Source organism: Hibiscus syriacus, unplaced genomic scaffold, assembly GCF_006381635.1.
Source record: "Hibiscus syriacus cultivar Baekdansim isolate YM2019G1 unplaced genomic scaffold, ASM638163v2 tig00113725_pilon, whole genome shotgun sequence".
NCBI lineage: Eukaryota > Viridiplantae > Streptophyta > Magnoliopsida > Malvales > Malvaceae > Hibiscus > Hibiscus syriacus.
In genome coordinates, this window is record NW_024063471.1 from 9,598,355 (window position 1) to 9,619,959 (window position 21,605).

Below are 21,605 nucleotides of genomic sequence, written 5' to 3' on the forward strand. Positions count from 1 at the left end.
ATAACAATATTTCATAACAAATATTTCGAAACATATATTTTGATTCTGATAATTCAAATATTCACATAATACATGTGCACATCAATATTCCGACTCTAACAGTTCAACATCTATCACATGACATTTTTATATTTATCAAAATCAATCTCACAATCAAATATGATTTCAATCAATTTCAACCAAACAAACAAATAAGTAACTAAGCAAAATAATGTAGCACTGAACAGAGACACACCTCGACAAACAACTAAGGACGATAATAATCTTTTCCATGATTAGCCAGAACAGTGGATCGATTCAAATTAGTCCTACATAATAATTAACCAATAATTTACCATTCTAATTTAACAACAAAATCAAATTTAAATCTAAAGTATTAACTAATACTAACAGTCAGTTCTGATAATCCAAGTCGATTTCAAGTTAGTGGGTAAAGACAGAGGAGGCGGTAATTTCAATTCTGATTTAATATCTCCCGTAAAAGTTACCACATCTGTTTCAAAATCCCAATAACGAATTTAAATCTAATCGTGTTTTCGGTCATATCGCATTTATCACGATTACCATAATAAATATATCGAAAGATAACGCTACCGTTATTTCATGAACGTTATCTCGATTGACCACAATTTTAAACCCTGATCCCAATAATCAATTTCTGATAATTAACATAATTAAATAGACAAAATCCCAATAACCAGTTTCTGATAATTAACATAATTAAATAGACGCTTAACTTAATTCTTTGTTCGATCTAGCGAACATGATAGAGGGGTTTCGGTTCGAATATAGTGTACTGTCGGTATAATAAAAGCGGAATATCGATAATAGAAACACACCGACAATAGTCTCTATGGTCAATGACCTAACGGCCGATCTTGCCGTGGTCTTTAACAACAGACGACAACTCTAACGAAGGGTGGCAGCAGCGAAAGATTCACAAAAAGCCGACAGTAACCTCTCACAGTCGATCAAGGAGGATCCCGACTTTCATCAGGCCGACTCTGCCTCTATGGTGAACCCCGACCTCGTAGACGGCCAAGGATGGCGGCGTGATCCTCGTCAGAGCAAGCCAAATCTCACAATTTTCTTATGTGAGTGGGACAAGATGATTGAACGATGACACACGAGGAAAATATGTTACTATAGGTCGATTTACTTCCTCCAAAGCCTCGATCTGACAAGATAATCGACGGGGAGAGATGGAAGAAGGTGAACGACACGTTTGGGCAGAAGAAAAAGAAAAGAAGAGTGAAGCGGCTGTTCTGTTTGATGATATAAAGTTGGGGCAAGGAATTTTGTGTTTTAAAACAAAAATGTCCAAAAAGTTTGAGTCCTTCGCAAAATGGTCACTGAGATTACTCCTAATTCAATTTAATCCTTAAACTCAATTTAGGGATTCGATTGAAAATTCTTAAATTCTAGTGTTTCTAATTTAGGGAAAAATCAGGGTGTTACAATTCTCCCATATTTAAAAAAAATCGTCCTCGAAATTTATTAGAATGGAAATTAGGATGAAGAAAAGAAATAGCGTCGGACTTATCTCAATCCTTATGCCTCTATGTAATATATTCCAATTCAGGTTGCGTCACTATCGATCTAGATGAACCTCTACTCTGAGTTGGTCTATCCCTATTAGCTGAGCCAGAACTAGTATCTTACTATCTACCTCTTGTTTGTGTCTATATTGACCTTGATAGATTGCTAATCGAGAATTCCTACGAGTTGACATAGTAAACTATCTATAAATGACATTATCCTAGCTTCAGAGTTGATACTTGGAGTTTCGAATCAAAACATTTATTTACCTTTTTTTAAAAATAAAAACAAGTAAATAAAGAAAAATATTAAGAATTTTATTCCAAAAAATTATATTTTTACTCGAAAAATATTTATATGCATGCAAAAATTATTTTTGATTAAAAAATTTATGGTTGACCTCCATAGTCGGAGGATTGACCCTCTAAACCCAACCTAAATAAAATTAGGTCGAATATAGAGAGCTCAATTGAAATCTTTTCTCTCGTGGAAAACGTGTTAATTCCAAAACTTAAAATTAATGTTAGTAAATAAAATAAACTTCTCAAATTCAAAAATTCGAAGTCTTATAGAATTAAATATCTGACAAATATTCTAATATAACATGTAACTAATAAATGTTCCTAGAACATGCCAAAAAAAAAAAAACAGTTCGAAATCATTTATAATGTCCAAAATCCAAAATCACATAAATAATATAAATAATAATTCTTAAATAAAATTATGAATAAAAATTCAAAATAAAACTTTATACTGAATATAAATTTTATCTTATAAGTGATGTGATTCTTCAAGTACCGAGTCACCTAAATTCGAGTATCTGAATGAAAGAAACTAAGGGGTGTAAGCTATAAAACTTAGTGTGCCTTTAAAGTGAAAACAAACACATGTCATAGCATAATTTAAATCAAATCAATAATAATCATAGTCTGAGTCAAACAATGATAATCATAAATTTGAATGTTATGCAAATGCTTATGCACTCAACTGTACTCTTTTCACACTATCCGAAGAGTGGGTTCCCCAAAACCAGACTATCTACTATCAAATCACACCATATATAGTGGTGTCTGCCTCAAAGACAGAGGCTACAGAATCCGAAAGTGACATTCACTCTGTCAAGTGAATGCACCGAACTTACCCTATCAAAATTTATCCCATGTCATAACTATTCGATGTCCAATTTGATTCGAATAATAATATTTCATAACAAATATTTTGAAGCATATATTCTGATTTCGATAATTCAACATATTCACAACAATATTTCGATTATGATAATTCAACATCTATCACATGACATTTTTATATTTCTCAAAATCAGTCTCACAGTCAAACATGCTTTCAATCAATTTCATCCAAATAAACAACCAAACAAAAAAATGTAGCACCGAATAGAGACACACCTCGATAAACAACTAAGAATGATAATAACCTTTTCCATTGTTAGCTCGAATAGTAGATCGATCTGAATCAATGCCTACATGTTAGACTGTTAAGTAGTTTGATGTTAGTTGGCAATTAGTTAAGAATTTGTTAGATTTGTTAGGTTGTTAATATTAGGTTATAAATACCCAATCATTGTAATGTGTTGAGTATTATTGTAAGCCACTTTTTATAGTTAGTAAAAAACCTAATACTCTCTATTTGTTTTACATCATCTATTTCCTTTTTACTTTCAATTTCATATTGCAGTTTAGCAATGCCCGACCTTTGTGCTGGAGCATCAACATTTCATCAAGGTATCATTCGCCAAACGGTCTTGACTTCATTTTCTTCCGCTGCATGGAATTCGTTGACTCTATCGTGACTACTTCTGCCGTCTTTAATGCTGTGTCAGTACTACTCTCTTGCTTATCTAAATATAGATCTTCTCTGTTCTTCTTCTCAATTGTCAATTTCCTATTTCTCTATCTACGTCAATGGTTTGTTAGTTTGAATCTCACTACTCTAAATCATTGTTGCGGTTGTTCAGATGTTCTATCATTGCTATTATGTTAAGTCATCTACGCCTAGTACTTCCTTTGATGTACCGTTATGAGGTTCTTCTATATTCTTGCTTGGTTTGGTCTCCGTTCGTCAGAGCTAGCAATATTTCGACTAAGCATTTGCTGCTCGTAAGATATTTGACAAAATACCTGAATGAGGTTTTAGGTGTGCCAATGGATTGTGCAACAATGATGTGTTCTCATTTAATCTCTTCTTTGACGTCACATATCTTTGATCTGGAAATCATCTTTTGGTTCTCCGGTGAGATCTATAATTTTGTTTCACAGTTCTCTATCGTGGGTTCAACACCAAAACATAGTCATTATCGTCGAAAATCTTGTAGTTATTATGGTTCCTCTGGGTGTGTGTGTGTTGCTCTACCAATTTGCATGGATTGTCTTCGCGTGGTGTGTTCGTCTCAAGCGCACATATCGACTGCTTCTAATCGCGGTCAATAGAATTGATCACAGTGGACCACATGGAGCAGGATCACTCTTGAAAGCTAATGGTATGGTAAATTGTTAGAGTTTTTTGAATAGTTTGTTTACATTTAGAGTTTGTCGGGAGTTCAATTTCTTGCTGCCATTGGAAACAAATTTTGTTCAAACTAGTTTCTTGTGGATGTGTTGCACGGTGTTGCATTGCTGGTTATTTTGGATTGTGCATCATCGTGATTTATTATAACCAAAATTCATATTTGGATAATTTAGCGTATAACTTCTTATCATGAAGTATCTGAAGAACCACTCGAAGATGAGCATCGTAATCCTTCTTTGACTTGAAATAAACCAAGATATCATGTATTAAGACTACTACAAATTGATCCAAGTACGGTTGAAATAATATGTTCATGAAATCCATAAACGCTGCAAGAGCATTCGTCAATCCAAAAGGCATTACGACAAACTCATAATGTCCATACTGAGTTCAAAAATCCGTTTCGGAGATATCCTCTCTTTCGATCTTTAACTGATGGTACCCTGACCTCATATCTATCTTAGAGAACACTGTTGCGCCTTTCAATTGATCAAACAAATCCTTAATCCTCGGAAGAGGATACTTGTTATTTATTGTTACCTTATTCAGTTGACGATAGTCAATACATAGCCGCATAGACTAGTCTTTCTTTTTCACAAATAATACAGGCGCTCCCCACGGAGAAACATTGGGTCTAATAAATCCTTTATCGAGTAATTCTTGCAACTGAACCTTTAATTCCCTTAACTCCGTTGGAGCCATCCGATACGGATCCATAGATACATGTTCAATACCCTGATAAACCTCAATTCTAAATTCAACTTTGCAATCCAGAGGTAAACTCGATAACTCTTTAGGAAAAACTTCTAGAAATTCCCTAACTATGGGAATATCATGCAATCGCACTCCCGACAATCTAGTGTCTAACATGTTATCAGGAAATGAAACACATCCTCTTGACATCATTTTCTTTGCAGTCATAGTTGATATCACATTTGACATGGATTTCTCCTTCTCCCCTATCACCACAATTTCAGAGCCTTCCACATCCTTTAAGAATAATCGTTTCCGATGACAATCTACCCATCCGTGATGTGGAGACAACCAATCCATACCCAAAATGATTTCAAACTCATCAAAGGGCAACTCCATCAAGTTTGCCAAGAATACTACCCCTTGAATCTTAATTGGACATTTTATACACACCCTAGTCACCCTTGCACTTTGACCCATAGGATTTATCGCTATCATTTCACTAGCGATTGGTTATAATGGGATTCCTCTAGTTCTAATAAATTTGGTACTAATATATGAATGTGATGAACCTAGGTTGACTAGAACAAAAACATGCTCATCAAAAAGGTAAAATGTACCTGTTATGATATCCTGATCATCCCGATCATCATTGGTTTTTATATTTTAAACTCAGGCCACTCCCCGAGTCTCTTGTCTTTGACTAGCCTCAGATTAACTGTCGAATCTTCATCTCCCTCCACTTCTATTAGGGTCTGCTACTGATCTCTCAGATTGTACTGATCTATCCCCATATTTCTTCGAGCAATTTTGAGCAAAGTGACAAGGTTCACCAAAATTAAAATAGACACCGGAAAACACCTACTTGTGTGACTTGTCGTATGTCTGACATAGAGGTTTCTCTCCATGAGCTCTACCAGAGCTAGCAGCATAGGAATGGGATTGTTTCGTTTTCGCGAAGTTGCAGAATGATAAGTTTTATCTATGATCAAGAACCTAAGCCCTTGCCCCTCTTTGTAAAATATGCAGATGAAGACGTTACAATTCTTTTCCCGTCTGAAAACTCTGTTCTGCTGCTAACGTCTCCTCTTGAGCTCTTTCAATAGCCTTCTCCCTGTTTATAACCTCTTGTAGACTGGACAAATTTAAGGCCAACATCATTTCTTTCAGCTTAGGCTTCAAACCTTTAATAAACCAATTCTGACGAGCTTTTTTGTTAGGGACTACATCGGTAGCATATCGACTAAATTTGTTGTATTTAGCCTCATACTCGTGCATTGATCGATCACTTTGTTTCAAGTTCAGAAACTTCAACAACATCAATCTCATGAATTGCTCCCCGATATACTTGTTCTTGAACTCATCTTAGAAGAACTGCCAGTTCACTTGCTCAGGAGACGCATACATAGTAGTGTTTGTCCACCAAACCCGAGCCGATCCTCTGAGTAATGATATAGCTCCACCCAGTTTCTCATGATCAGAGCACTACAAACTTTCCAACATTACCTTTACATCGTTCAACCATAACTCTGCGTCTATCGGTCCTTCACTTTCTTCTCCCTTAAACTCAGGAGTTCCCAAACTTCTTAAATCCTTTGGGATTAGCATTCACGGTACTGAAAGAGTAGGGGGAGGCGGAGAAGGTTTAAACCGTGTCAGAATAACATCTAGAGCTTGCATAAAAGTTCCGAACTCCGGAACAGGTATGCCCTGAGGTGGCGGTGCACTGGCATTGTCAGACGGAATCAGATGTTCGCTATTTTCTTCATATCTCTCACAACCCGATTTGTCTTTACTCTCTTGACCATCCGCTCTTCTTGAATTAGTAGAATCTGACATCTATCACAACATTTATAAGAATCATACTTAAGTTAGTAAGGAGAGACATCTTTCATATTCATTCTATACCCTATCAGTAACATTGACATCTTAGTGGCATGTAACTATTTTTATATCAAACTACACTCGTTTTCTGTTGAGAATCGGCTAAACCTATAGCTCTGATACCAATAAATGTAACACTCATCTTCCGTATACCTTTATGTATACAAGATACAGATGTCACATCACTTTTAAAATAGTTTCTAATTTGAAAATCCATAAAATTTTGTTTCATTTTATAAAACCAGTATTATTTACTTATAATTAAAACATGCATTAAACTTACATATACAACAAAAAAAGATGTTACATATTTCACCATTTTACAATAATTTAATTCAACAACTTTTCAAAGTGTTTTTACTAAACCTATTACATGCCAACTAAAATATATATCAAAGCAGACAGGTATGTCATACTATTACTGATGAGGCAACTCTGACATGATGTCTGATGTTCTCCTTACTCAGTCGGTATTCCACCTACGCGTGAAATAAACACACGTTAAGTATTACTTAGTGAGACATAATTAATCGCAAGTAAAGTTCTAAACACAAGTTATTATATTACACTTTACATTTCAAGTGAAATTCATTTCAATAAGTAATCTATAATTTGCATCGATGGTGCTAATATCATCATTTATCAACCATCACTAAAATCAGTGTGGTTTACATACCCATTACCAATATAACAATCCACTTCTTTATCTAGAATTTCTTAGGTTTATACATATATATATATATATATATTCCATACGTAAATTCATACACTTAGAATAAATTTCTTATCATTTTAGCACACAAGGTGTCCCATATGGAAATTCATACACTTAGTATGAATTTCTTATCATGTTAGCACACGGAGTGCCCTATATGGAAATTCATACAGTTAGTATGAATTCCTTATCATGTTATCACACGAAGTGCCCTATATGGAAATTCATACACTTAGTATGAATTCCTTATCATGTTAGCACACGAAGTGCCCTATATGGAAATTCATACACTTAGTATGAATTCCTTATCATGTTAGCACACGAAGTGCCCTATGTGGAAATTCATGCACTTAGTATGAATTACTTATCATGTTAGCACACTAAGTGCCCTATATGGAAATTCATACACTTATTATGAATTCTTTATCATGTTAGCACACTAAGTGCCCTATATGGAAATTCATACACTTAGTATGAATTCCTTATCATGTTAGCACACTAAGTGCCCTATTTATAATCACCATACATACATTAATATTTCATACAACTATGACTATTATTGCATATAAATATATAATTAAATGCTCTCACCTAGCTCGCCTTGCTTAAATATCCAAAATGGGAAGATGATTACTCCGGAATGTTGCCCTTACCTTTTGCCTTACTCGACTCGGGAACTTGATTTCGATCTATCCCAGATTCATTAAATACATGTATAATATCAATTGTTAGTGCATTTTATAACAATTATAACTTAAACAATAATAAAAAATACTTATTATTAATCTTTTTACAACAATATAAGCATAACTTAAACTTTCTGGTTCTTTAGTATCGATACTACCCTACTATGGTATCGATACCCCCTTCCAATATTGATACCAAAATTAGTTTCGATTTGGTCCAGGATTGATACCCTTACCATGGCATCGATACTACTATATTATGGTACCTATACTCCTTTTATGGTATCGATACCAAAATTAGGTTCGATGTTACCTGGTATCGATACCATGGTACCTCGTTGGTACCGATACTACCTCATTGGTACTGATACTGATTGAATCAGTATCGATACTTCTCATTTAAATCATTTAATCAAATAAATCCTCCTATTTTTGAATCATTTCAATATAGTCCCTACATTGATATTTGAGGCATTACATATAGTTTTCCTACAAACCCTCCTAGCCACAATTGACTATGTAAACTCAATAATCGACTATAACCAGCCCTTCAAATCGAAATAAGAAGGAAAACCAGGGTGTGAATATCTCCCCCAAGAAGAACTTGAAATACCTTAATGATGAAGAATGCTTTGAAGGCACAAGTCAATCAACACTTGCAAAAACAAACTCTCGTTGTATTATATTTAAGAAAAGATGTTTTACAATGTTGAATGAAGCATCCTTTATATAGGGTGAAGAGTCCCACAAATCTAAGTAACTACTGAATGAAATAATAATAAACTAAAGATAATGTTTTGATTATATCATACCTCTTAATAAAATAATAATAAACTAAAAATAATATTTTTAATTCTATATTAATTCCTAATAAAATAATAAGTCTAATCCTAAAAGATAATGCATAATCCTATATTAAATTATATTACAAATAATCAATAAAAATATTGATATTTCATAATATTTACAAAATCTTGTATTAATCACGTATAGGAATTTCTGCAGGCGTTGCCTTGACTAAAATGAATATATCTTGAGTTCTTGACATCATATTGACACGTTTCAAGTATCATTGGAAAGCTAAGAGTCAGTCGATCGTATCTCCATAAGACATGTCGTCCAGAAAACACTTTGTTGAGTTAATCGATTGACGGAATCGGCCAAGAGGGGGTGAATTGGCAATACAAATTTCTGTGGAAGCTTTTGCAGAAAATTGAAAAGATTTGCACAGCGATTTAGAGTGGTTCGACTTTCTCAACCAAAGTCTACGTCCACTACCTTAGCTATCCACACTAAGGATTTTCCACAAATTCACTAATTTGTCTTTCTTTTGAGGACAAAGAGTAACCTTACAAACCCTCAAGATTATACCCCAAATTCTTGAGAAAACTCTCCCAAAGAGAACAATACAAATTTGCAAACTTACAAGGAAATCCTCACAAGGTTGATGTTTGCACAATTCTAGAACAAAGAAAGAACACTCAAAGATGAATACAGTTGAGTACAAAAGTGTTCTTGAAAGCAAAATGAATATTGAATGAAGAATAGGCTTGAAATGCTCAAACTTGAGGTTTGATGCTTTATCTTTGATTCTCTCTTGATTCTAGTTGCTTGATGTTTCTTGTTGTTGATCAATGGCTCCAGAACTTGTTTAAATACCCCTTGAATCAATTTTGAACGTTGGTGATAATTAGTGGGGATAATAGAGCCGTTTAAGTGTGAAAACAATTAATTTTCTAGGTGGAGCGTATCATGCATCGATGCATTATGGAGGATGCATCGGTGCATCAGTGTAAAATTCAAATATTTTGACTGTTGGAACACTTGATGCATCGGTGCACCAAGTGTGCATCGATGCATGAAATGCATTCGATGTTTGAAAAATAGCTTGGTGCATCGATGCATGGCTTGTGCATCGATGCATCAAATGCATTCGATGTTTTCAAAGTATTCAGAGTGCATCGATGCATGGAGAGTGCATCGGTGCATGGAATACATTCGATGTTCAATTAATTCATCGATGCATCGATGCATGGACTGATGCATCGGTGCATGCCTTTGAATAATTGATTTAAGGCTGTTTTTGGTTCAAAACTTTGTGAAAATTGTTTCAAAAATGTTTAAGTACAATCACAATTTTACACATTTAGTAAGGATTAAAATTGATCTTGAAAAACTTGGAGTAAAATTTGATATTCGATTAATTGAATCGAATATAATTTGTAAAATCATTTGTAAAATCTTAAAATTCATTTAACTTAATTTGTTATATCGAAATATCAAAAAAAATGTTTTCAACACACTTGAATCCCTTAAAAATTTCATCGCAAGTCTACTGATGTTCTGATATTCTTTTCCAAGGCTTGGATGTGTGGATCATTTGGAAGAGTTAGTCCATCTTCCTTTGATGTGAGCCTTGTGGTGCATGTATAATCCTCCTTCCTTTCAAAAGGGTTTGACCTCAAATCTAAAACATTAGAGGAAGAATCATTAGAACTTTTTAATGATTCACTCACATTATACTTACCGAATATATATGCTTTAAATATTCAAGACTTTGTCCTTCTAATAGGTTTAAGTAAAAACATTAGTCCAAAGAATAATATATTGTACTCATTATGTATTCTAGAGTATGTATCATTTTCCCTCTCCTCAAAAGAATTCGTCCATGAATATGAAAATCCAAAAGAAAGAGAATTAGATGTTTTAGAAGGAATGTTTGTGAAACACTTACTCGTATCAATGTGACATGTCTTTATGCACTTTAGTAGAGGTTTCTTTCTTGTTGGAATCGATTTCTTGTTGTATTGAAATCCTCTTTTGCATACAAGTCTTGTAGTCCAGTGTTTAGGTTGAAATTCAACATGGTGTCGACCACTGTTGCCTATGTTTGTGATTGCTTCATATATTCTCTCCATGGGTTTACTCATGTGTGGAAAAAAATGAGTGCTTAAAAACCAATTCAAGTGATTTATTAAAATAATCCATAAAGTCTTCTAAGTGCGGTTCATGAACTAAGAATTCTCGTGAGGAGCTTCTTGGATTGTATAACATGTTCAATTGAAAAGGCAACTCATCTACAAAATAGAATTTATTAAAATCACTTTTAAAATAATGAGTATATATATAAAAAATCTCTAAGTCATCATGATATACATATTGGATATGCTCAATTTTCAGAATATTAACATGTTTTTGAGAGGTAAGAGTATACCTTAGGGATAAAACATCGTCAATTATGTTTTTTTTACCTCGATCTTTTAACCACTTACAGAATTTATGGTTATTATGGATGATAACCTTCGTTTGAAGTATGTTGTGTTGCAAAACTTCAAGTGTTTGAATCTTGTCAAAATAAAAGGAGTAGTTAAGAATATCATCAAAATAGATAACCTAAGATGGCACAATGACAAAGGCATTTCTAGGTGTAGCATTTTGTAGCAAATTTAACTATTTTGTTTATTCTAGATTGTTTGTGTGATGAGGTATGAAAGAACCTTGAATTAGACTAGTTTAGCATTGTTTCCCTCTTTCTGGTGGTAATTCGTCATGTGGATCACCTAACACTTTTTGAAAATCTTGTAAGAGAGAAATAAAAACACTGGGAAAACCCTTATTATTAGAAATCAAAATAATTGATTCCCTGAAACAAACAAAGATGCAAGACTTTTTTTCAAGAAGGTTCTTTCTCAATTCTTTTGTACTCACATATGTATTTTTGGATCACTTTTTTTCTTCTCACAATTAGGTTTACTCACCACCCTTGGGTCATTATTCTTTTGGCTTTTGTAACTAGTGACTTCTTTTGTTTTTGAATATTTTCCATTGTCTTTTCCTTTTTGTTTTCCCCACACTTTTCACACAGTGTCATCACTTCAATTCAAGGGCATCTTTTGTTTCCAATGGTGTAAAGGTAAGTGACTGAAGATCAATATCTTCTATTACAATACTTCTAGCATTGTATACATCATTATCAATGTCTGATTCATTATCCATGGAAATATTCTTTATAGGTCGGGATAATATGTTTTCCAATTTCAATGAATGAGCATCATCATCACATATAAGTGAATTTCTCAAATTACGACATTTGCAACTAGTATGACCGTATCCTTTGCATGTAAGGAAATGAATATATTTTGTTTGGGTGTTTTTAGGGCTTTTTTCTATATAATTTTTATCCATTGAAGGCTTTTTCTTCTCGATATTCCTCGTTTCTTTTATCACAATAGAAGGTTTAGGTAAAATGAACTGTGTACCTTTGAGTAGTTAAACGGAGATGGTGGTTTTTTGTTCAAGTTCAGCAATTGCAGCCCTTAATTTGGATATTGAATTGTCTTTCTTACTTACTGGTTGAATCCCTGGTTCTTTTTCTTTTTCCGTTTGTTGGTTTTAAATGACAATGGCTTTTAGTAAAGCATCCATAATGTTTATGTAGTTATCAAGTCTTACAATGATTTTAATTACGCACTGATAGGTAATTTAGCGTTTGATACGTACATCCACAAATCTATAAACATACATCTCATTATCATATTTACATATATACCCATTGAGAAATCTTCTAAGATTGTTGTAATATTAAAATATTTTAATTAAATTTTTTGGAAATTAAAATTTAATAATCATGAATCTTTTAAATTTAAATCTAGATGTAAAAATATTTATACTTGATTTAATATAGCATGGGATATTTTATATTTAAATCTTGATAAACAACTTTTTAAAAATATTTTCTCATTTTTTAAATTAATATAGAGTGATTATAAGTGGTAGTATTTGTTTCAAAGACTAATCGTTGGTGCACGAATTCAAAACCTCTAAGAATAACAACCTTTCCATTAATCACTAAGATAACTTTATTCGTACAAATATTTTTTCAATTAAATACTTTATTACCAACTCATGAAATAAGGTCACTATACCTAAAATGTGAGTAAAATTACCAATGATTGTTATATTTAACATGATAGGATAATTAGTTTCTCTTTGTTTTGTGCCGCCTACAATTTTTTTCACAACGTTCGACTTTGATGTACGATTGTTAGTGGTGTAATATGTCACTTTTATCCAGACTTATTTTAGCCCAAATAATTAGAAATTCTATCCAAATACCCGGTTCAAATTACCTACCCATTAACCCAATTACACCCCAAGCCCAACTACACAAGCAACCCAAAAATGTAAGCTGGTTGGGAAACCTTGGAAACTCTAGCCGTTGAGCAATATGAGCCATTGGATATGTAGATGGTCCAATGGACAAAAATAAAACCTAACCTTTAGAAACTTGTACAAGGCTTACTAGGTCAAAAAGGTTTCACCTTTTCTCAACCAACTTAAAGAGGGAGGAAATGGAGATAGAGAAGAAGAGGAAATTGACAAAAAGATGAAGAAAATGAGAAAGGGAAGGGGAAGTCGGTTATATCATCACCAATTAAAGATTTTTAGCATTTCTTTTAAAAATTTTCCTAATTGCTCTTTCGGTCTTTCTTCTTTCAACCATAGATTAAAAATACCTTTTTTTTTATCATCGAATGGGTCTAAGTCAAGCCTAAACTAAAGCTCACTTGGACCAAGGCTTCCTACAATGCTAATAGATAAATTCTAAGGCCGACTTGGGTCAACCCAAAATTCCTAACCCGGGATTCAGGGCATTACAACTCTCCTCAAAATTTACCCAGATAGAAGAGGTGATGCTACCGAAGCTGCATGTCCTCTCAGTTTCTTAAGTCGTTTCCTCAATGCCATGGTTTCTGCACAATACCTTTATTAGAGGAATCATTTTTTCCTTAGCTCCTTCACATCTCTTGCCAAGACTCTCATTGGTTCCTTCTCATAGGTCATGTATGAGATCACCTCGATTTGTTGTAAGGGTATGACGTGAGATGGATCGGAATGATATCTCCTAAGCATGGATACGTGGAACACATTATGAATGCGCTCTAGCTCTGGTGGTAAGACTAACTGGTAAGCTACTAGTCCAACCTCTCTAGTACCTCATGAGGTCATATGAAGCACGGGGTTAACTTTCCCTTGTGAACAAAATGAAGCACTTTTTTTCCATAGGGAAACTTAAAAGAAGATCTTGTCCCCAATTGAGAACTCTATATCCTTACGCTTCAGATCTACATAGGATCTATGCCTCTCTGAGGCTTCTCTCTACCAATTCTGAATTAACTAAATTTTCTCTTTGGTTTCTTTGATTAAGTTTGGACACATTACCTTATCCTCACTGAGTTCTATCTAACAGAGCACCCATACAAGGCCTCATACAGAGCCATCTAGATGCTCGACAGAAAATTGTTGTCGTATGCAAACTCTGCTAGTGGTAGGTGGTCCTTCTAACTACCCTCATGATCTATTATGGTGCACATAAGCATGTCCTCTAAGATCTGCATGATACATTCTGACTGGCCGTCTGTTTGAGGGTGAAAAGTGGTATTGAAGTTTAGTTTGGTGCCTAAGGATTCATGAAGGGCTTTTCAGAAACGAAAAAGTGAATCGAGGATCTTTGTCACATATGATGGAAATCGATACTTTGTCCAACCTCACTATCTCATGGATGTACAACTAAGCTAACTTGTCTAAGGTATAATCATCCTAATTGGGAGAAAATGGGCTGATTTGGTCAAACGATCTACTATGACCCAAATTGCATTATGTCTCTGTCTGGTCATGGGTAACCCGGTCACGAAGTGCATGGTTATTCTATATCATTTCCAATGAGGAATATGAATGAGCTGAAGTAAACCTAAAGGAACATGGTGTTTCACTTTAACCTGTTGACACATTAGACATCTAGAGACAAGCTCTGACACCTTCTTTTTTATGCTCTGCCACCAGTACAACTGCTGAAGCTCCTAATACATCTTGTTACTGCTTGGATGAACTGAGAGTGGGTTGCACTGTGCCTCATGGATATTGCCTGTGGGTATGCACAACCAACCCTTAAAAAGTATAACACGTTCCCCTCAAGTAACTCAAAGCCTGCTACTTCACTTCGATGGTACCCTAAAGTATATTCCCCACATGTGAGGGGTAGTACAATAAGTGGCAGTGGGCTCCTCCTGGGTGGTTGGCGGCATTTTCATTCTGCTTCAACATCCCAGTTTGCCACGACAATTCTCCTCACACACCCTTGCTCCTAGAACATGCACATCAACATCCAAACCAAACCTTCCCCATTAAATAACACCATTCGCAAAATAAAATGTCAAGACAAAATAAATATATCAAATGCAACTACATGCTCCTAAATGCATCTAAATGAACCTATATGAGCCTTAAGACAATCAACAACTTAAGTAAAAAGGCCCCAAATATAACATTTTTACGGAGTTATCAATCGCTTCGCCGACATAGCTCTCGAGATGGAAGAAGGGGAATGCCATTTGAGTGAACCGTCGTTCGAGCTTCTTCATCTCCTTCAGGCGGACACAAATGGAAACGAAACTCTATGACTTTAGGGTTGATATGCGGCTTTTTTGTCTATTGTACCAAAAAAACACTCTTATATAGCAAATAATATATATGTAGTAAGTTGATAATATAAAGCATATATATACGTGTCAACATTTAATATTATATATATTTTTATTCAATTTTTAGTGTAAATTTATTTTTTTAAAGTATGTACCTGAATTATATCTTTATTTTAGTGCACGTGACCCTTTTATTTTAATTTTTACAGATTAAACTCAATTTATTCTTAATTTTTATTTTTTTACATAACTCTAATGTATTTTATTTTACAATAATCAATCCTTAAAAATAAGTAATTCAGATCATTATCTAAATTTTGGCCTAAATTTTAATTTTCAAAATTAAGACGATCTATAATTGTGTTGGTACCAAAAAGGCAATTCAAGGGTGTTTATCATTCTTCGTTTGTAATCGGCTCTCGAATCCAAAAGTTTCTAGTAAGATGTAGATCTTGTAAAAAGGTAAATATTAGGTGTCCGACCTTAATTTTAAAAAGTGGTCGGTAACAACTCCATCACATCATTTAAGTCGATACAAGAATTTGGGACCACCCGAAGGACCGTCACGACGATAAGAATTTGACTCCGATTGACAAAATACGTCAATTAAGACCCATTAAAAACTGGAATAGAAGTTGTTGATGAATATTCTGCAAATTCTATCACAATTCCTTACAATTGTAAGAATTAATTGGAAATAAAGCAATATACTCCTCCAAAAGGAGTTTTAAACGAGTGAAATAAGTAGAAATAGAAAAATCACCTTGTGTGAATAAAGCAATATCACGATGATGAAAAATATACGACATCATCGATCTTATTGAATCTCTCCTTCAAATCTTTCCAGATAAATGTAACTGTAGATGCAAACACCAAATCCATAGAAAGTTCAACGCTCACATTATTAAGAATCCATGAAAGAATAATCACATTACAGTTCCTCATAGTCATCTCGACAACAATAACTATCGATAAACTCTAATTAGTTCTTTGCTAACAACACAATTCACATCAAATGATTCCAAAGAGTATAAGTTTCTAGAAACTTTGATACTTTTTGTTTTATTTTATCATGTCTTAAACTTTTAAAATTTGAGATATTTATTGCATTATGAAATATACCTACATTAAAATTTTCTCTTATACGTGATCTATTTTACCTTGATCTCGCTTTTGATTGATTTTTGTTTATAAATTTTTAACATATGTTAGTGAGTTTCATCTTTGAATTTAATTCATTCATATTTTAATTGTAGACATGCCATTTCGGCTCAATTTGTGTCATACGATATTTTACATATTTATAATATAGGCATCTTTTATATTATATTTATATCATATATTTATTTAATTTTTTTACATGTTTTGTAATAGGATTCATATTACAACAAGTGCTAAGCCCAATACATAGCAGGTCTGTTTACAAAAGAAGTAGCACAACCGTTCAAACCCAAACACAAGAAGCAACCAGAACTAGCCCGTTGAAGCTCGACCCAAACCAGTAGACTAAGGTTTTCGAAACCCTAGTTTCGTACCTCTTTTCAGCACCGCGTCGCGAGCAATGTCCTCCGCCCCTCCTCCGCTTTTTCCGGCCGTTTCTCGCAGTTCAACAAACGCCACAGACATGTGTTAGTCGGACTCCAAGCAAACCGAGTTTTACTCGAAATCAACCACTAAAAATAGCATTTTTTTTGTACTATAAATAAATGTAAACTCAATACTACTCACACACAGAGTTTACATGAGATTACGGATACGAAAAAAATAGTGTGAGACTAAGGCGTTTGAAGCTTGTATTACGAAAGAAATAAATTTAAAAGGTATCTTTTTTACCCTTTTTTCTGATTTGCGTTCCTTGCATGCTTTGCTTGTCTTTGTTCTTGATTTGTGAGACCAAAAAGCTCAAAAAACGGGTGGTTCGCCGATGATCGGGGGAGGGCAACCGAGGAGTTTTCCTCAAATCTAGCTCTCCCAAGGCATTTTTTCGAAAAAACCACTTGGATATTCGAAGTGAGGGTGAAAAAATCTTTTAAAAAAACTAAAATGTTTTTATTTTGGCCACCGATGAACGGCGGCCGGCGAGGCGGCAGGCCATCGGGTTCTGGGAACCACGGTGACCGTTCTTCAAGAATGAAGAAGAGGCGAGAGAAATAAACCAAGGGGGAGGGGGCTTTTGTTTTAAAATGAAGCAAATGAAATATTTTAAAAAATTATTAACTTATATATCGACCTGTGATCCGACCCGTGCGACCCGCAGCCCGACCCCAGCAAAGTCACCAAGCTATCGGAACCGTCTTTCGGGTGGGACTGAAATTGGGCTTCAACTTGGAAAATGTGTTAGAATCGTCACCAATCATTTAAAAAACAAATTTTAGGTGGATCGAACACCATCTTACCTGGTCTGCGTTTTACCAGAAATGTGTCAGGTTCGGGAGTCAGTTACAGTCAAGGAAGGATTAACACCATTGAATTCCTTTTTCGGTGGCCTTAATTACGAAAATTAAAATTTAAAAATTCGATTCGAATTAATTACCTTTGATCGATTGAAAGCATCCTTAGAAAGTAAAAAATGTTATATTATAAAAAATAGAAATAAATATGGAAAAAAAGTAGTAATATAATAATAATAATAAAATAAATAAAGAAAATAAAAATAAATAAATTGAGTAAAAATAAAAATAATAAGAATGAAAAAAAAATGAAGAGAGGAAAAAATAACAAAAGGTTAAATTCTAAAAAAATGTTTAAGGATCACCTAGTAATTAAACAAAATATCAAATGCACAAAATAGTGATTAAAATGTAATTATTATAAACTAAGAGACCGAGAATAAATAAATAAAAATTTAAATTTCGTTAGTGACCAAAATAAAGTATGTATAAAATTAGAAATAAAAATTAGAAATACTAAAAATAAACTACAGTGACGAAAATGTAAAAGGTACAGCTTATAGGGACCGAGGATGGGATTTATCCATAATATTTGAAGGACCAAAGGGAGAGTTTACCCAAAGTCCACCTTTACGTGGGATTTGTTTCATTTCACGCAACAGACCGGGAAACAAGTTCGATGTCATTGCCATCCAGAACAATCTCATCCTTAACCTTCTCGAATCTCATAATGGAAACCCCTTCCAACATATCTACCTTACGAACCTTCTTCTCGCCAAGGAAGTTGCAGATCTCGATGGACTCATAGTAATAAATTGCGACCGCAACGCAGCGTAATGCCCGCATCGTAATATTTTTTAAGGTTATCGCTACGTAATATCGGCGTAAGGCGATAAGGGAACCACATCACGATTGTTGCGGTCAAAAATCGTTACGTAACACCGCAACACGCTATAAATTGTGCCGCAACAAACTTTAAATTATCTGAAATATAAAATTACATAGATGAATTGTTTTAATTTAATTCTTAAAACTGAATTATAAATATATATCGATAATAATATCGTAATAGTTATGTTTAAAATTAGTTACTTAAATTTGAATTAATTAAATTATTTATTTTGGTGGTTAACTGTAAGATATAGAACTTTTATATTTGTAGTTATGTATTTTTTTTCTTTCTAAGTTATGTAAAATGAACATTTTTATGTTACAATATAAAAAATTTGATATGATTTTAGTGATATTGTTTATATGTTATTTATTAACATTATAATTGTTATTACTCATTATCTAGTATGATAGCACTTTTATGATTTATATTTGTTTTAAATAATTTTTTATCTATAAAATTAAATTTTTATTCTCAAAATAAAATATTAAAAGAGTATATTAATATTAGTATATTAGAAGATAACTTTAAAATGTATAAATATAATATTTTAGATATATTGTGATTTTTAGAGAAGAGATCACGCCCGCGACAACCGCAATACGTTATGTAACGTCCACAGTATCCGCGATACCGACACCGCATCTGCAACAAAATCCGCAACCACAATTTGATACTATGGACGGACTTATTGTCGTTAGTGATGGGGGCGTTGATCAAAAAGTGTATCACCTAGATTAGCTGAATGTGGAGTTATGGTTATGGACGTTGTTGGAGTAGTGGATGGAAGGGGAAAGCAATAGAGGTTCCTTTGTTTTTGGGTAATTTGTTGGAAATAGGGGTTGAACATGGAGTCCGGAAAAAATGGGTATCTACATTAATCATATTTTCGTAATTACAAAATTTATGTTATGATAATTTTTTGTAATTTTTATAGTAGTTTTAGTCCATTAATTGTACACTTTTAAAGTGCTTATATTTTCGTTATTTTAGTGTTACTCATGACTCATGGTAGAACATCCCAAGGAAATAAAGAAAATTTTAGAAACACAAAATTTAAAATCAGTCTACATGCAAAATTATAGGAGGTAATCTTCAGGATGCATGGAAGTAGAGAAACACTTCTTTCGAATCATGGAATGCGTTGTTCAATCCTCTAAGATGGCCATTTAGGATAAACAGATGATATTATTTCAGTTTGGACAACTGAGTCAACTCAATCAACCATTACCACAAATTCAGCAACTGCAAAACCAGATGCTGCTCTTGCAGCCGCCGGAAAAGACGGAAACACCACAAAGAGAAACTCCAGCGCAAGTTACGCAACCACTATTTGAGAGAAGCAGCATTTGAGATGGAAATGCCGCTTTAGAAGGAGAGCAATTATGTTTAAATAATAATAACGAGCCCGGTCAACTCGCCCAGACTGTGTCAAACTTGGTCGAGGGAGATTAACAAATTACTTTTAGCTGGAGGCTGTATAATTTAGAAGACAAGATCAATCGATTCGATCCAGTCCATACAAATCGTTCCGATTGGGCCAGGTTCTTGGATGAGCCAGGTGAATTAGACTGAACAGACTCAAACGGTTCCAACTGATCACACGACAACTCCTCCTCCTCCCACGGAGTATTGTCAGACAGGGATAACTGAGGTAACAGGAGAGAGCAATTCGAGTTTTCCCAAGGAAGCTCCCGACTCGGAGGCACCGACTTTCTGGACGGCTTTTCCTTACTGTTACACTTTTTACTAGTATCCAAAGGTGTACGAAGATTATACACTGAGGTGTCAAGCTAACAACTGCAGGGAAGCTTTCCACGAGGTTCTGATTCCTTCACCACCTGTGAACGGAGACGATTCATATTTGTGTACTTTCGGTATTTTCCCGATAGGATTTTTGGTGAAGGGTAAGTTTCCCAGTTGGTCTTCTGTTTTAACCATGTTTTCTCTCCCTAACAACCAGAATGCTGGTAAGCATAGTGCAGGAAAGTCTTCTCCAAGAGTGTTTTATGATGAAGATGATGTATATGTAGAGAAATTAGAGAGATCTTCTGAAGATAATAGTGATGAAGATGATGACTGGTAGGCTGAAGAAGGCAAAGAATGCGAAAGGGAAACTAACTGTGGTGAGAAATGCCATGGGGAGTGATGTGACCCAATTCATCATCATGTTTACAATGGCTATTCCGACCTTTCAAGAGAAGAAACTTTATAACTTTATACATAAAGATGCTTATTTCATATGTTATAATATAGTTATTTTCATATATATATATATATATATATATATATATATATATATTATATCTATAGTTATTCTGTTAATAACATATTCATTAATATGTGAGATATAAGTTATTATTATATACTATAGTTCACATTCTTATATTATACACATTATATAAGTTTATATACATAATTATTTCCTTATGTTATATATGTAGGCACATTCGGCTATAACTTGGGAGCTATTTTGGAGCTAAATGGAGCATGCAACAACAAGGAAACTTACAGGGGTATGTTTAGGAGAGCATAAGGAACCATTGATGAAAAGTTTTCTGGAGACACGTGAGCTCATAGTTGGATTGAGCTGAAGATTTGAGCTGCAAGATGACTTCAATTCAGCTGGGGAGCTGTACCAACATCATCACTACTCAGGACATTTCACAAGGAGCTGCCCTAATGTTCACCATGCTACAACTCACCTATGGTCAGCTCACCTCTAGCTCATTCACACCAGAACTAGCTTAAATATGAAAGGTTACCTTTCCAAACATTTTGACCTTTCATGAATGATAC

General features: G+C 34.1%; 1 protein-coding gene across 1 annotated transcript; it reads left to right on the forward strand.

Moving 5' to 3' along the window:
- Positions 1-19,988: 19,988 nt before the first annotated feature.
- LOC120187665 lies at positions 19,989-20,892 on the forward strand. The gene is made up of 3 exons (XM_039191331.1): positions 19,989-20,123; positions 20,386-20,460; positions 20,560-20,892. The coding sequence occupies exons 1-3, from the start codon at positions 19,989-19,991 to the stop codon at positions 20,890-20,892; spliced, it is 543 nt and encodes a 180-aa protein (XP_039047262.1).
- The last annotated feature ends 713 nt before the right edge of the window (positions 20,893-21,605 follow it).

Excerpts from the sequence above, each read along its gene's own strand:
- LOC120187665 (XM_039191331.1), top strand. The coding sequence starts at position 19,989 with ATGATATTATTTCAGTTTGGACAACTGAGTCAACTCAATCAACCATTA. Across the intron at positions 20,124-20,385 it reads AAAGAGAAACTCCAGCGCAA|ACTCAAACGGTTCCAACTGA; the intron begins GTTACGCAACCA and ends TAGACTGAACAG. Across the intron at positions 20,461-20,559 it reads GTCAGACAGGGATAACTGAG|TATCCAAAGGTGTACGAAGA; the intron begins GTAACAGGAGAG and ends ACTTTTTACTAG.